The sequence below is a fragment of the Crocodylus siamensis genome, chromosome 4 (genome assembly GCF_052110815.1).
Source record: "Crocodylus siamensis isolate JL-2025a chromosome 4, ASM5211081v1, whole genome shotgun sequence".
Lineage (NCBI taxonomy): Eukaryota > Metazoa > Chordata > Crocodylia > Crocodylidae > Crocodylus > Crocodylus siamensis.
In genome coordinates this window covers 145300188-145316397 of record NC_143398.1, presented here as the reverse complement: position 1 = coordinate 145316397, position 16210 = coordinate 145300188, and the positions used below count along the sequence as shown (strand labels likewise).

Below are 16210 nucleotides of genomic sequence, written 5' to 3'. Positions count from 1 at the left end.
TAGATTTAATCTAAATCTGTTTTTCTATAGTTTAAATGTATTGCTCTGTGTCTTGGCTTCTATGGAAAGAGAAAACAGTTGTTCTTCTTCTTAGGTACATTAGACTTTTAACTTTTCCAAAGACTTCTTCTAGTGGTGTGGATGCTGGGGTGGGTGGCTGAAAGCTTGAGGCTTGAGGCTGCAGCAAAAGCACTCATGGTACAGCTATGTCAGATTCCAATGGACTGGTGAATTCTTCTGAATTGCTTGTTATGGGGATAGAAGGAACTGCTTGAAAGCTGCTCTCATGTCTTGCTTAATTTCATTTTGGACAAACTAAACCTTCCTCATTCTGTTTACATTTCTTCATGCAACCAACTTTTTTTCTCTTTACATGTCCTCATTCACACCAAATGCTTTATCATATATGTCACTCACCTCTCAAGTGGTTGTATTGTTTGTGTTGATGTTCTCTGTTAAAAGTGTGTTTCTGGATGGTTTTTGTTCTGATGGGGAAAAGGTAAGTGGCTGGATTGCAGAAGGGCTGGGTGTGGACTAGTTAAATGCACTCCATCCTCTGAATAGTGCTGGAAGGGCTCCTTTCCTGATAAGTGTGGCGCTTTCTAAAAGCTGGGGAAAGCAGGGGAGAGGGCAGATATAAGCAGGGGAGCTGGAGGATACATGTGGATGGATGTACCTGTGTGAGTGCCTGCCCGCTTGCAGTCTGCTGAAGTCAACAGAAGCCGGCTGGTGTGAAGGCCCAGAGAATGAAAACAGAGGGAGTCTGCTATGTAGGGACTGTGTCAGGAAAGGCTAGAGTGGTGGGACAGAGGCAACCTGATGAGGGACAGTGGAGAAACCAAGACCTCAGGAGATGAGTGGGGTGGGGGGTTGCTGCAGAGAGAATGACAATTCCTGCCAGCCACTGGAACCAGGTGGGGACTATGAAGCAGGGATGCAGATTTTCCATTCATTGAAAAACCATGGATTTTTCTCCTTTAATGGAGAAAAATGCAGGAAATGGTGAGTTTCCTTTTGTAGCCTGGCAGTTTTCCAGCCTGCAAGGGGCTGCTTGGGACTGGAGGGTGTGGGAAATAGGGGGTGCCACATGCATCGTGTGGTGAGACAGTAGGGGGCACTACTATGCAGAGACACTCACCTCACTGTATCTGACCAAAACCAAGCTTCGGGTGTCTCCCCCAGGGCACCTATGTCCACTTGACCCCCCTCCTTGAGCACACCTGCAAGCCTAGGGTAATTGCTGCCACCACCAGGGCTTTGGTCTCCATTAGGACTCTGTGCAGCCCAGGGTACACAGACCATGCAGACATTGGGGGTGCTTAACTGCACTGTGGTATTTCAGGGTGCTTCTTTTAGCCTGAAGCATTCAAAAGTAGCCTCTTATACTGGAGGAAAGTAAAGAAAGTAAAGAGCCAAGCCCACTTAGCTAGCCAAGCTAAGAGAGCTTTAAAGGCTGTCTGACCCATCTCCCCTGAGGAATCCACACCCAGCATGCTGCATGCAGGTAACCTTTTATTGTTCAGAGAGAGAGAGGGGGAGAGAGAGAGAGAGAGAGAGAGAGAGAGAGAGAATGGGGTTAGAGGAAAACAAAATGATTTCAGAGAAAACACCTTGAGCAATGTAGGATAAATTGAGTCTCATTCAATATTGAGCTCAGTGACTCTTTTAACATGTGGCTAAAATTCACTTAATGCTAATATACATGCTAAGTTTCCATATCTACTCACATTATACTCATCTGAAGTGTCCCTCCAGAGGTCCAAGCTTGCCATCCACAAAATGACCCCTCTCCTTCCCAAAATGCCTGCTCCAGGACAAAGACAAGAGCGATCTCCTCCCTTCCTTGGGAATCTTTCCAGCCCAGTCACGTAGCTGACTGGGTTAAAACCAAATAGCACACAGGTGAAAGAGGAGGGGTGTGTGGAATGTCCCAAGGCAGGGGAGAGAGAGAGAGGGAGACTTCACTCATGTTTCATGCACAGACATGCATGTGGCCAGCAATACATCCCCAGGCAGCATTGAAGAGCAGCTCCCCCAGCCGCCTGCAGGTAAGACTATGGGTGGAGGTGGCAGATTGAGGTGGGCATGATAAGGGAGGGAGTGGAACAAGGTTGGCAGCTGTGGCTGTGGCTGGGGGTACTGCCCAGTCAGGCTGGCAATCAGGGCTGGGGTGGGAATACATGGCCACAGGGCCTGGCCAAGGAGTGGGACAGAGCCACGGGCAGCAAATCCAGGGTGTGGCAAGGGGGCCGGCTCTCAGTTCCTGCAAATCCCAGGGAAGGGAGGAATGAGTGGGCATGTGCCTCTCCAGATTTTTATGTGGGGCTGAGGGAGTATGTGTGCTCAGGGCTTCCAAACTGTCTGATAAAAAAATTTTGATGCAGGCTGTCCATTGTAGAGTTTGGGGCTTCCTGCCCTGCTGTTTTCTTTGCCTTTGGGGGTCTTTGTGGGCCAGTGGGCAGGTCCCAGCATGGGAGGGCAGAGCAACTTGGTGCTGCCTCCGCCACTGGGTGTCCTGTGCCAGCTGCACTGCTATGGTGAGGCACCCCTGCTGGGGAGAGTGAAAAGTTTTAGGAGTCAGTTTGTTTTAGACCTTTATTTTATGTTCTGTCTCCCCAAGTTCCATGGTAGTGTTTCTTCTCTAGTTATTAAAGTTGGTTTTAGTGCTTAAATTTAGCTGTCCTTTAATTGGGTATCTTACCTCATAGGGAGTTTGCACCTTGATGGCCTTGGCCAGTTTGAGGTTCCATCACAGTGGTCTTTCAACTAATAGGTCTCAAACTAATAGTAATTCTGTCTAGCCCATATGTCTCCAGTTTGCTTGTGAGAACATTATGTGCAACTGGACTAAAAGCCTTATTAAAGTCCAAGTATGTTGTGTCCATAGGATTCTCCTTATTGATCAAGAGTGGACGAGAACCTGATGGTGTTTAACACTGAAAAATGCAAGGTTCTCCATCATGGGAGGAAAAACCTGCAGCATCCTTATAGGCTCGGCAGTGCTATGCTGGCTAGCATTATGGAAGAAAGAGACTTGGGGGTCATCCTTGACCACAAGATGAACTTGAGCCTGCAATGTGATGCTGCATCTAGTAAAGTGACCAAAACGCTGGCTTGCATCCATAGATGCTTCTCAAGCAAATCCCGGGATGTCATTCTCTCCTTGTACTCGGCCTTGGTGAGGCCGCAGCTGGAGTACTGCGTCCAGTTTTGGGCTCCACAATTCAAAAAGGATGTGGAGAAGCTTGAGAGAGTCCAGAGGAGAGCCATACGCATCAGAGGTCAGGAAAACAGATCTTACGACGACAGGCTGAGAGCTATGGGGATCTTTAGCCTGGAAAAGTACAGGCTCAGGGGTGATCTGATGGCCACCTATAAATTTATCAGGGGTGACCACCAGGATCTGGGGGAACATTTGTTCACCAGAGCGCCCCAAGGAATGATGAGGTCGAATGGTTATAAACTCCTGCAAGACCGTTTCAGGCTGGACATAAGGAAGAATTTCTTTACTGTCCAAGCCCCCAAGGTCTGGAACAGCCTGCTGTTGGAGGTGGTTCAGGCACCTATATTGAACACCTTCAAGAGCAAATTGGATGCTTATCTTGCTGGGATCCTATGACCCCAGCTGACTTCCTGCCCTTTGGGTGGGGGGCTGGACTCGATGATCTTCCGAGGTCCCTTCTAGCCCTAATGTCTATGAAATCTATGATCAAACCATGTAACCCTGTCAAGGGGGGCTATCCAGTTTGTTTGGTGTGGTTTGTTAAGTCAGTTCATTTGTTAGTGCTCACCCCTTTCTACTTGCTTAGTTAACTTCCCAGATATTGAAGTCAGACTGACCAGTCTAGAATTCCCCAGATCCTCGTTTTCCCCCTTTTGAAAGACAGGTACTTGTCACAGGTTCCTTAGAGGAGCACTTGCTTGGGACTGCCAGCTTTGTATAGGCTCTTTGCAGCTTGCTTTTAGAGTGGGTGAACCCCTTGTTTCTTGGACTCCAAGACTGAGCCTTTTGGAATATGACCCCCTTAATAATCTGACGTCCACCTTCTTGAAGCTGCTTTCTGGCTTAGCTTCTGGAGAGGGACTATACATCTTTGAGGCAATGAGTGCACCCAAGTCACATATAGCTCTTCTTCATAGCTCTTCTTAGTGTAAAGTTACACATTACAATCAGAACACAATCAGAACACAATCATTTGCATGTTAAAGCTCTTAACTCAAGGGCAGGCAGTTATTTTGGGTGGAGGGCTGCTTAACTAGTTTTCACAAGCTGTCGGGGGCCGCATAGGTAGCCCTGCCCCTTGACAGTTGCCCCACCCCCTGGTTGCCACATTGGGACCAGAAGTTCTGCCCCCTAACCCTTGACCTTTGCCTCCCTCCCCTTCCTGCCTTCACGAAATACTCCTTTTAGAACCATCTTAGAACTAGAAAAAAAATCATAAATTAGAAATGAAACACCTACTATATTTTAATTTTATTACAAAAAATATTTGCCATGACTTCTGTTCTTCTACTGTATTTAGAAGGGATTGCATAATAACTCAAAAATAAAGTGTCACTGTTTTATATTATGTATGTGTGTGGTGGGGTGTGGGAGGTTTGGGAGAGGGTGTGGTTGCATAATGGGGCATAGTGTATGTTGGGGTGTATGTATATGTTGGTGGGGGTTGTGTGGGCAGGAAGAGGGGGTGTGGAGTGTGAAGGAGGATCAGGGGGTGTAGAGGCTCCCCCCACACTCCCCCCATGGTGTGCATCCCCCACTGCCTGGCAGCAGCAGCAGGCGGGGAGGTCAGGGCATTCGTAGCTAGCACAGGTGCCTGGTGGAGCACGTTTCTGGCCAGCACTTCATGAGAAGAGGGAGAAGAGCCTGCCCTATTGCTGGTGCTCTGTACTGTGTGCCTGCAGCTCCAGCACTCATAGATGGGGAAGCCCCACTCTGGAACCTGCTGCCTCCCCTGCTGCACAGGTCCCTGCACTCTGCTGGGAGAGGAGGGAACCCCGCCTCATGTTTCCTCATAGAATCCAGCATGGGACTTCCCCACTGTGAGTGTGGAGCTGCAGGCATGGAGCCCCTGCAATAGAAGTGACCAGACAGGCTGCTCTGGGGTGTGCTCCTCGCCTCCAGCACAGCTCTGGCTGCCTCTGTTGCAAGGGCTCCACACTGCATGCCTGCAGCTCTGCACTCACAGGGGGAAGTCCTGCTGGCCTCTGTGGAGAAACAGGAGGTGGGGCTCCTTCCGCTCCTGGCAGAGTGTGGGGACCTGTGCAGCAGGAGTGGGGGAGGCAGCAGGCTCCAGGGTGGAGCTTCCCTGTCTGCGTGTGTTGGAGCTGCAGGCATGAGTGTTGGAGGTGCAGGCATCAGTGTTGGAGCTGAAGGTGATAGGGCAGGCTCTGCTCCCTCCTCCTGCACAGTGTTGGCCAAAGCCATGCCCCACTGTGTGCCTGCAGTGGGCATGAGCACCCTGACCTCCCTGCTTGCTGCTGGTGCCAGGCAGCAAGGGCTGCATGCCATGGGGGGAGTGTGTAGAGGGTCTCTATACCTCCCACCCTCCCACACAAACCCACACCCACACTATGGCCAGCTGAGCTCCATGCTCCCACTGCCCTCTGGGTTCAGGCTCTGCGCTGTGCTTCCGCTTCCACCCAGCTGCAACTCCCTCCTTCCTGCCCTTCCCTACCTGTTGCCCTGAGTGAGCAGGTTCTGGCTGCAGCAGGAGTCCAGCTTAGAAGCTGGTGGCTGGGCAGAGCCCTTCTGCTCAAGAGGGTGGGAGTCAGGCCCAATAGGGTATGTTGGGGGGTTGTACACATGGGTGCCTCGCTCCCACCCTCATGGGTGGAAGGGGTGGGTGGGGTGCAATTTGTTGAGGGGTGCTGTGGGCTGGATAAAAGTGTTTGGCAGGATGGATCCGGCCCATGGGCCATATTTTGACCACTCCTGTTTTAACTCATGCTAAATGATCTCTGAGCAACTTAAAGTTACATCACTTCAGGTAAGGTTTAGCTCTGGGCCATGCTACCTAGCTCACATCAGGGTAACTTTAATCTGTTCCACAGAGATAAACATGTAGTTTCCACAGAGATAAACATGTAGTTAGTAGTTCTCCAGCATGACTTGGATGAAATGCGCAGGAATGGTAGCCCCTTCTGAGGGCATGAAGCCTGCCATGTTTCAAGGAGATAGGTGCAGGGGGTTTGGGGAAACTGCACCCCAAAGTCTTGGATGTGGAGTTAGTGGCACCTCACCTTCTGCCTTGAGGGCACCTGCCTAGCTGAGCAGGGACCCCCTCTGGGGAGGAAATGGAGCTTTTGAGGGTACGTGGTGCTATTTGCTGTGTTGGCCTCTTAGGTGGGGCTGCTTACCTGGAGCTGGCAGGGCAGGTGCTGGGCTGGGTGCCAGAGCTGCTGGATGATACCAGGGGCAGAGACCATGGTGGGATGGAATCCTAGTGCTCCAAGGGGTCCTCTCCCACGGGTGGCTTGTCACTGCTGCCAGACTATGGTGCAGGCTCTGGCAGGCCACTTGTGTTGGAATACACAGTGTGGGTCCAGCCAGAGTCCCAGGGAGCAAGAATGTGGTCCAGCTGCTGCATAAAAGGCATGGTCCTCTAGGCTGCCCTGACTGGCAGTTGTGGTCAGTGATACTGACCCACTGCCCCCACAGGGCCTTAGCCTTTATGTGGCACTGGTGTGCCAGCCAGTTGTGCCCATCAGGATCTCATAGATGTGTGCATTGGAGCACTGTGTGCATCTGGACCACAGCTTGGCCCCACAAGTACTATGAGGTCTGTGGTCTCCTCCTGGAACCAGTTATGCCCCTGGGAGGTGGTGTATGGGGTTGGGGATGATGCCAGCCTGACTCCCTCAATGGATCTTAGGGGCTGTGGGCAAGAGTGTGGCTCTCCCAGACCTGGGCAGCTGCCTTCAGCAGACAGTACAGGGGTACTGTGAGGGACTGGCGGGCAGGTGGTGGGGCTGGGCTGGGGGCCATTGTTGGGGTCTGGGCAGGCTCCTACGGCTGGCCTGGGGGCCATTGCTGCAGGACTTCCCCAGGGTCACTGTAGCATGTTAAAGAGCAGACTGGGGCAGGGAAAAAGCTGTCTCAGGACTGGAGAAGTTTCAAGCCCTGTGGCCCTGGGGATAGTCCTGGTGGTGGGGCTGATTGGGAGCAAATTTGCACCTGATTGGTGTCTACATGTGTGCTACTGTTCAGTCACTATGGTGTGGTTAATTTGCTACCTGCATTTTCATTAGACTAATTTCCTGCACAGTAAATGTCTGCATATGAGATGGTGATATTTTACTGTGTAGTTAATTAGTCTACTGAGCAGCAAAACATCTCGTGTAGACACACTCACTCAAGTAATGCACCAATCAAGAGGTTGAGACATGGAAAAAGACATGGCTTTTACCAGCTTTGTTCCTTACTTCACATCTCAAACAAGTTATTGTACCACCTTAATCCACTATAACTAAATATCTAGGAGAGGGAAGAAGCCCCTAGGAATAATATTGCATCCTGCTGCTCTTCCAGAATTGCTATACAACTGAACTGTGAATCTGCATGTTATATACAGCTGCCTGCATGGCCCCTAACTTGTGTAAATAAGAGTTCTCCTTTAAGAGAAGAAAAAAAAGAGATGAAAAGAAAAACACATAGGAACTAGAAAGTGTTGCTTTCACAGAAATACATTTGTCTGGTGGTATGTGATGTCCAAGCTGAATGCTGTGTTAACAAAACCAAACAAACTTCTAAAAACTGTAGTACGAGATTTCTAGATATACACCAATACAGTCTTAAGTTTCTCCTCTTTGACTGGTGGCCCAGTAAAAGCAAAGGATGTATATTCTCCCCTTGCCTTTGAACTGCACTGAACAGGAGCTTCCTCCAAGCATACTGTGATTCAATACATAACCTGCTCCAGAGAAGGAACACCACAGCTGCTACATTTTATAATTCTGTGTACAGGAAGCCCTTGACTTACAATGTTTTGAGTTACAATGTTTTGCACTTACAACTGTGGCGGAATGCCGGGCTAGCGGTTCTGGCACCGCTTGGGGAGCCGCGGGCTTTACGGAGCTGTGCGAGCGCGCGGCTTGTGAGGCGGGATTGGAGGTAGCTTTATAACCGCCTTCGAGGTTCACCCAATTGGCACAAGTAGATGAGCTAGAGTAAGTTGTTAGTTTTCTGTAATAAGTCTATAGGATGTCTGTTAGTTCACGGGGTTCCGGAGCAAGCCCTTGCTTTCCACCACTGGAACTAGTCCAATGATAGGTGTGGCTGCTGACTCGTTAAGTCCCAGAACTGGTCAACAGCTCATTGAGATGGGATGTTAGTAGTAGAAGTTATTATGGAGTAGATATAAAGTGAAGTAAACATTTGTTTTATTCACTCACCTGGCCTCACCCTCTTATGAATAAGAGGGGAGACCAGCTGGAATGAAGTTGTGGTAAATATAGGTACAGAAGCATAGATATGCTGTCTAAGCTATGAAGAGAGGCAGTCAAGAAGTGGAGTCGCCGATGTTTCTTCAGTTACAGTATGCCGGATACAAAGGGGGTCTGTTGGCCCACAGGGTTCACTAGTAAGCCCTTGCTTTCCACCACTGGAACTAGTCCAATGATAGGTGCGGCTGCCCACTAGTTAGTCCTAGGGCTGGTCAACAGCTCATGAACAGGGTGAAAAATAATAAAACTGTAACGCGGTGAATCGCTGTCGATTGTCGGATTTTTGAGGCCTTGGTTTTCTCTGGGATACACCCAGGCGGGGAGGCAGAGGACCGGCTTACAGGGTGATCAATCCTGAAGGGTTGTCCAGTTGTCGTCTCTGCTGTTTCCTGCTTCTTTGCCTCTTTATAGATGTTGGTTGGACTGCCTCTATGACACTGACTATGATATAAGCTAAGCATACAGGGATAGGATAGTTTCTTTTACACAATAGTTACTAGGTAGATTTTCTACATAAGTTTAGTTTCTGCAGGTATGACACTTACAGATAAGAAAAGCAACTTATAAAATGCGCATGTGTAGCTTGATACAAACGTGGAAAACTACAAAGCTTTCATTTTGATTAACAGCCAAGACTACAAGGTCACATAAATGTGAGAATGCCACGCGGCAGTTATACAGAAATGAAATAAGATTTTTACAACAACATTTATAAATTGACATCCTGTTTCAACTTTGTGATGTCAGTTTTGACTTTACAATGCTTGATCCAATGCCACGCCAGCGAACAAGTTCGCTGTGTCACCCATCCTCCCTGGAGAACATCTGTCCCAACTTCCTTGGATGCTTTCTTTAAGAAAGCGGACAAGACTCCAGAAAAACCTGCAGCCAAGACTCCTGAGAAGACTCCAGCCAAGAACCCTTCAAAAAGTCTAACCAAGTGCCCTTCAAAAAGTCCAGCAAAGTCATCTCAAAGAAGTCCTTCCAAATCAATATGATTTCTTTTTACAATATAAATACATGAATGTATCTATATTACTCAACTATAATTGATTGAGTATAAAATTCTGGGTTATTTTTGGTGAAAATAGGGTATTGGGACTTGGCTCAGGAACCAATCCCACATTTATAACAGTGTTTCCTACGGGAAAATCAGTTCCAAATTACAACATTTCGACTTAAGATGCGGTTTTTGGGAACCAATTGTGTCATACCCCTATTTATAAACCTTTTGTCCATAAGCACATCTAACACCGTTCTTCCCCTTTTGTGGCATTTAAACACTCAGCGTACACTCCTCTTCCAACTAATAAGTGCAGACAGTCCACGTGACAAGAAATGCTTATGATCCATTGCTGTCATAACCTACCCAATACAGTTCTAAATTAGGTGTATTGTATCTTCCAAAAGATGAAGTCAACTCTTTCCCTTCCCCAAATGTATGGGGATGGGTGTAAGAGACTCAACCTACCCCAAAGGGTCATGGCTTTCCCAGAACATCCCATATCAAAATCATAGTTCTGACTGTGTGCTCTATCTAATTTCTCCACCACCAAATACAGCTACATTAATATAGTGATCACAGTAGCAGAGCTGGCAGATAATTCTGATTGGCTATTGCCAGATTCAAGTTGGAGCAGAGTTAAGGTTGTGTGGGCCTCTATTTTAACATGGTGGAAAGAAATCTGTTTCACTTAGTGAACAAAGAAATGGCAGCTTGGGACAAACTCTGAGTTACTTGTACTTTCTAGACATACACAGATATCTCCTGATTCCTGTAATGGGGGCACTTATACACACACACACACACACACCGTTAGAGACTGACTCCTACATTTTAGTACAGTAACTCAAGAGCTGGCTGCAAGATGCACTTTTGTCACCCATTAGGTATGTCCTGATACCCAGCTGTATGTCCTGTTTTTCAAAGTTTTAAAATTTGAAACACTTTAAAATTTCTTTTCCTGATTTTTGAAGTTTGAGTTTTCTAAACTCAGTCTCTAACTCTGTATTATGAAGGGTTTGTTTTCTGACATTGATAAAAGTAATTTGGTTGTATTGATTTCCCCATTTATTTGCCTAAATATTCTACATATTCTACAGAAGTTTAGAGAAAGCATGATTGTACATTTGATGTTCCTGCCCTAAACTAAAAAGAGCGGTTGTATGATGTCCGGGACTGTAGCGAATGTGACATCAGAAGCACAGGTCTCTCTCATATATGGTCACAGACAGCATTTTACTATTTCATTGGAGGTTTTGACCATGAAACATTGGAGTTAACCCCCCTGATAATGTCTAAAAAGGTTAAGGTTGTTTTTATTGGCTCCTCCCTGCAGCTGATCCCAGCACCTGAATCTATATATTTCCTCCCCCAACTTTGTATTCTTTGTCAGACACAGAGAAGCCCTGGCAGAGTGTGGGGTGCATGCAGGGCAGTGCCAGCAGGGATAAGGGGCATGATGGCAGTGAAGGGGCACCTCTCCACTCAGCTGCTTTGGTTTCTTCTTCTACTTGTTCTTCAGACAACCAACAGTGAGTATTTTATACATTTCACTTACGTATTTTGAATAATTTTTGGCTAGGAATCCAGGCACAGAGAAACATAGAGACATAAAAATCCAATAAGTTATTCTTTTATTTCTCTGTCTCTCAAGTTATGGAATCTGCATGTTGAAATGTTCAAATAGAGAGGATTGTTTTGGTTATAGTAATTGCTTTATAGTAAGGTTTATAGTAATTGTTCCCATGGAAAAAGCACTAATGAAATACCCACTGATCTAAAATGAGTAAAACAAAAGTTAGAAGGGAATTTAAAGTCTATCCAAAATAGGTTTTGATAATGAAGCCCCAACCCCAGAATAGGAGGCTTGTTTTCTTAGGGGAAGAATATTAAATTAGAATGTGCGACTCAGCATTCACTGGGTGTTACTTTAACCTTCATATTTGTTGTTTGAGTGTGAGAAGTATCTCTTCATCCCACGATTTGTGGCTGTACTGGCCATTTGCAAAAGCCAGAAATAAGTTTTTTTTCTCCCAACTGAATATGATATTTACCCCCTTATTTTTTAATTATTTTTTTGCCTTTCTCTGAAATATTGGACTGTGCCTACAGATAGAGGTAGGAGACTGAGAAGGGCAATTCATGTTCCCAAACGGCTTCCTCAAATTCTCAGGTCAAATCTGTCTTTAAATTTGGGGTTAAGAAGAAATTTTATCCCAGGTTAGATTAACAAAGGTTTCTCCCCTCTCCCCCCTTGCCTCCCTTGTTAGCATGGGGCATGGCCCCCTTATGAGAGTCAACTACTGTATTTTACTTAACAGATATGACACTGGTAGTGCTCTTAACTCTCATTCTTTTCTGCTGGTGGTGGCATGCAGGTTCCTTTTTGTTTTGTGGTTTTGTGCCCATGGTGTGAGAGAAGGGACAAGAGTAGATATGTGGTGGGCAATTGTACCTGTCAGTGCAAGGGACTGGTCTCACTCGCCCAAGCAATCCCTCTCAGTGCTGCTTCCTTTTGTTCCTGCTGATCGCTGCACATTTTATCCCCAGTTCCATTACTGAGAATCTAATGTAATAACCTCAAAATTCCCAAGTACTGTAGGTTTATAAACCTCACTGAGCTTCAATGAGCCTCAGGCTCCTAAGTAACCCTGCTGTGGACAGGTATAAAGCATTTCAAACATGTCAAATGGCTTCGAAGTACAGTTGAAATGTTTCAAAAGGCTGGGGCAAAAATATTCTGGAGAGAGCAGATAGTATTTTGGACTCTGGTATTTGGTTCCACCTTACATCTATACAGTAGGTTAGACCTGCAGGTATCCCACAATGAAACACCATCCCATTCTCCCCGGCTTCTGTTAGTCTCCCTGTACTGAAGCTGCTCCCCTCCCACCCCGCACCCCCCCACTGCTGGCTTCTGGCATTCCCAGTGCTGCAGGCACTGGGGCTCTTGGCATTCTGGGCACTCAGTGCAGATCTTGTCACTGCGACTGGAATCGCAGTAGGCAGGTAAAATCATAGAAGCATAGCAAAGTAGGACTGGAGGGACATTAGAAAGTCATCTAGTCCAACCCCCTGCCTAAGCCATGCCTCCTAAACTTCCCTGTCTAAACCATTCCAGACAAGTGTTTGTCTAACCTATTTTTAATAATTTCCAAGGATGAAGCATCCACAGCTTCTCCAGGTCATTTGTTCCAATGCTCAACTATCCTCATAGCAATATTTTTTTTTTCTAATAACCAACCTGAATTCCCCTTGCAACTGTTTAAGACCCTGGGAAATGGTGGCTGCAGAACCATACTGGAAAGTCCTTTAGGAGATTCCTTCGATGCTACTGCATGCAGCTGTGACAGTTTTAGAGCATGCTAGCCAGAAGGTGCGACAGGAGACTGCATGTTCACCTGTAGCTGAAATGCTTCTTTTGAAATTTTGAAAATACTATTCTACTTTGAAATGTTTTGAATGTTATGTCTGTATACCCTAAGGTGCCTGAAGCTTACAGCTCCAGAATGCCTCTGGCTCCAGGGATGTGATTCAGGGAAGCAGGGTTGGGCACCTAACCTCCCTCTAGGGTCAATTGGGAGAATTTGTTTTCTTTGAAGACTGATAGAGAGAACCTCTTCACTGAGCACCTAGTGTTAGCCAGTAGGAAGCACTGAGCACAGGGCTGTGTCTGAATTTCTGTTCCTTTCTAAAGCATAGGAGTCTAACAGGGCTATCTGTTAAGTGCCTCTGTGTATGTCGGTCCAGATTCAGAGGCATTTTCAGAGTAAGCATCTAGCTACAGGAGCTATCAAGACCCTGGCTTGTCTTTTGTTTCTACCTGCTTAGCAGGGGGTTTGAGCCATTAGTTGAGAGAAGAAGACATGGGTTCTAGTCCCTGCTTCCTAGACTGCTTATGCATTTTACATTATATGGATGTAATCACTGGATGAAAAATGACAATACCCCTGAGAGCTGGGCCTGGAACCTGGGAATCCCTTTTCTCAGCTGAGTATCCTGCTTCCTGACTGTACAGTGAGGTTTCCTTTTGCTTACTTTACTGGTTCCATGATGCCTGCACTCTTGGCCAGACTCTAGTGGATTAGATGGAAGAGCATGTATGGGTCCAGGAGTGGGGTCTAGTGGGGTTGTTGGGTGGTGGGGAAGAAGTTGGTGAGGCTGGATTGAGTCTCCATGAGATGGGTTTTCTTTCCTAGGGCAGGGTCAATAGCTCCCCACAAAAATTCCTTCCCTCACTGCTTCTACCTCCCAGCTACCCTGGGAAACATGATCAGCATCACCAACACCCCAATCCAAAGTTATTGAAAAATGATATTTTATTTAATTTACTTTCCCTTTATTTCTTTTTTCAGCTCTTTTTTTTTTAAAACTTCTTTTTAGATCGCCTTCAGTGGCTGACTTCCTCCATTTCACCTCCTTTCCTGCAGCACCGTGGGGTACAGTCAATGATGATTTTTAGCTTTAAGGTGTGACTGCTCCAAACCTGAGCTAGCGCTAACACCTAGCAACATTTGAGCAGTTCAAAGTGCAAAGTATAATGAGGCTCTTATATTTTGTCCTCATCTAACACAGTCAGAATTTCAGGGAATTACATTCTATCTTGTCTCTTGCTGCCCTGGTAGTTCATCTGCCAGATGCAAAACCATATGAATTGGGCAATTTATTTTGAAATACGAATACTGAGGCTCTAATCTTTAGACTAGTTCTGGGTGCATCTACATGCACGCTTTACTGTGGAGTTGACTATTTAGCTCTGAAGAAAAGTATCACCATCTACACATAAGCCCATATTTGGGCGCAGTAAATTAACTAACTCCTCCATAGGATAGTACTGTCTGGGACAAGTGCTATTGAAAGGAGGAATCATTTTCACTGCTGCAATGCACATATATATGGTGACTGGGGCTCGCTTGAGAACAAGAATGCTACAGTACAGGGGCCGCCTGTCTGCTTTTTAATGATTGTGTCCTGATTCTCTATTTGAAGGTGCAATCAATGAGCTGAAGCTGAGCCATGGAGAAAACCGCTGTTCTGGCGTAGTGGAAGTGAAGTATAATGGTCAGTGGATGAAGCTGTGTTTTACAGCCTCTCAGAGGAGCCATGCTACAGTAATCTGCAACCAGATGAGCTGTGGACCTGTAGTGAGTGTGCATAGTGCTTCCCACTTTAAAGAAGATTCCAAACCGTACTTGTTGCTAGGAGATGTTTGTCGTGGTGATGAGAAATCACTTACGCAGTGCAGAATATCAGATCTCTATTCAGAATCAACGTGCTCTTCTTCTTTTTCTGCTGGAGTGACCTGTTCAGGTAAGAAGTTCGCAATTTTTGTAAACCAGAAATAAAGAGGTTAAAACGTATACTTGATCCTCTGAAAAATGGAATGTAGGTGTGGAAGAAATCAAACTTTGAGTTGTGTTTTGGTATAGAATTAATAGACCCAGTCTGAGTTTATTGGAGCTCATACAAGTGATCGCAGGGAGGGCTCTAAACACAAGTCCTCCCTTCTACAAGTTAACATACCTTTTTATACTTAAAACTGTGAAAATAGACAGATGATTTAAACAAAGCAACCTTGAAAGAGAGTCAAAGGTAGAGCATTTGGTTGTTACACATAACAGTTGCTTCCTCAGCAACACATTTTGTTTTGAGAACTGTTATCACCTTTTTGATTTTAGGAAAGGAAGAAACATTTGTTCCCAAAGAACTGTAGAAGACATAATAAAGCAGAAAGGTTTTTTAAATCTCAGAATATTCTTAAACATACAGCATCAGCATCTTTTTCAATTTTTTTTCTCACTGTCTTTTTCTTAGACAGGTTAGAGGCCTAAATAAATGTATTTATTTATTAAATTTATTTCTACATAGGTCATGTCTACACATTGCCCTACATAGCGATCACACAGGTCTACACATGATCGCCAGCTACGTCACTGTAACGGTGTGCTCCCCAGTTATAACACACTGCTACAGCAACATCGTGGGGAAACCTAAGTGTGTGCTCTTTGCATGGCACAGTAATCACCTATACTGTGCCATGTTTTAGTATTTTCAAAAGGAAGTGCCCATACTGAATTAAGATGTAGTCATACCTGATGTTAATTCTATTCCCTTTGGAGCTGACAGAAAGCTAATCTGTAGACCATACTAAAGTAAGAAGGAAAGAATGGAAATGTTAGTATAGAAATACTAGTAACCTGGGAAACTGGATACAGGATATAAAACCAGGTAACTGTAGACTTAATAGACTTGTATTGAAAGAATTCAGATGACTAGAAAATGGGGACTGGAACATATGCCCTGTTCAGGAAAGATAGAAATATAGAAGTGTGGGGCTTGCTTTGCACATCAATAATCTGTTAGACTGAATGTTAAAAACGAAAGGATAAAGCAGATAAAACTACTTGATCAGACTAAAATGACAAAGGGGATTTTGTGGGGGTGGTTTGGTGTGTAAACATAGGCAGTTGGGCTGATCAAGGGAGTGTAGCCTGCTAGACCTTGCTAGGGTCTGGTGTCACTGACTCAAAGAGGTCTCTCTCCTAGTCTTTTGTTCCTAAGTATAAGACAGTTTGGTAGAGGTAAGTAGCTCTTCTTTAGTATGGGATAAGTAAAAGCAAACTGCTAGATGATATGTACATAAAGATAAGGAAGGCATAAAACTTTAAAACTAAGGCTATAAACAGACATCACATTTGTCACAGGACTGGTTGTAACACAACTTGTCTTGCAATGTAGAAGTTGAGGAATTGGCATGCCCAC

At 45.7% G+C, this 16210-nt stretch overlaps 1 protein-coding gene across 1 annotated transcript in view; it reads left to right on the top strand.

The window, feature by feature from the left end:
- Positions 1–10904: 10904 nt before the first annotated feature.
- Positions 10905–16210, top strand: part of LOC149866700 (scavenger receptor cysteine-rich type 1 protein M130-like) — a 40143-nt gene continuing 34837 nt past the window's right edge. The window contains exon 1 of the mRNA XM_090044021.1: positions 10905–10980. Within this exon, the coding sequence (XP_089900147.1) occupies positions 10905–10980 (76 nt within the window). The remainder of the gene's footprint in view (positions 10981–16210) is intronic.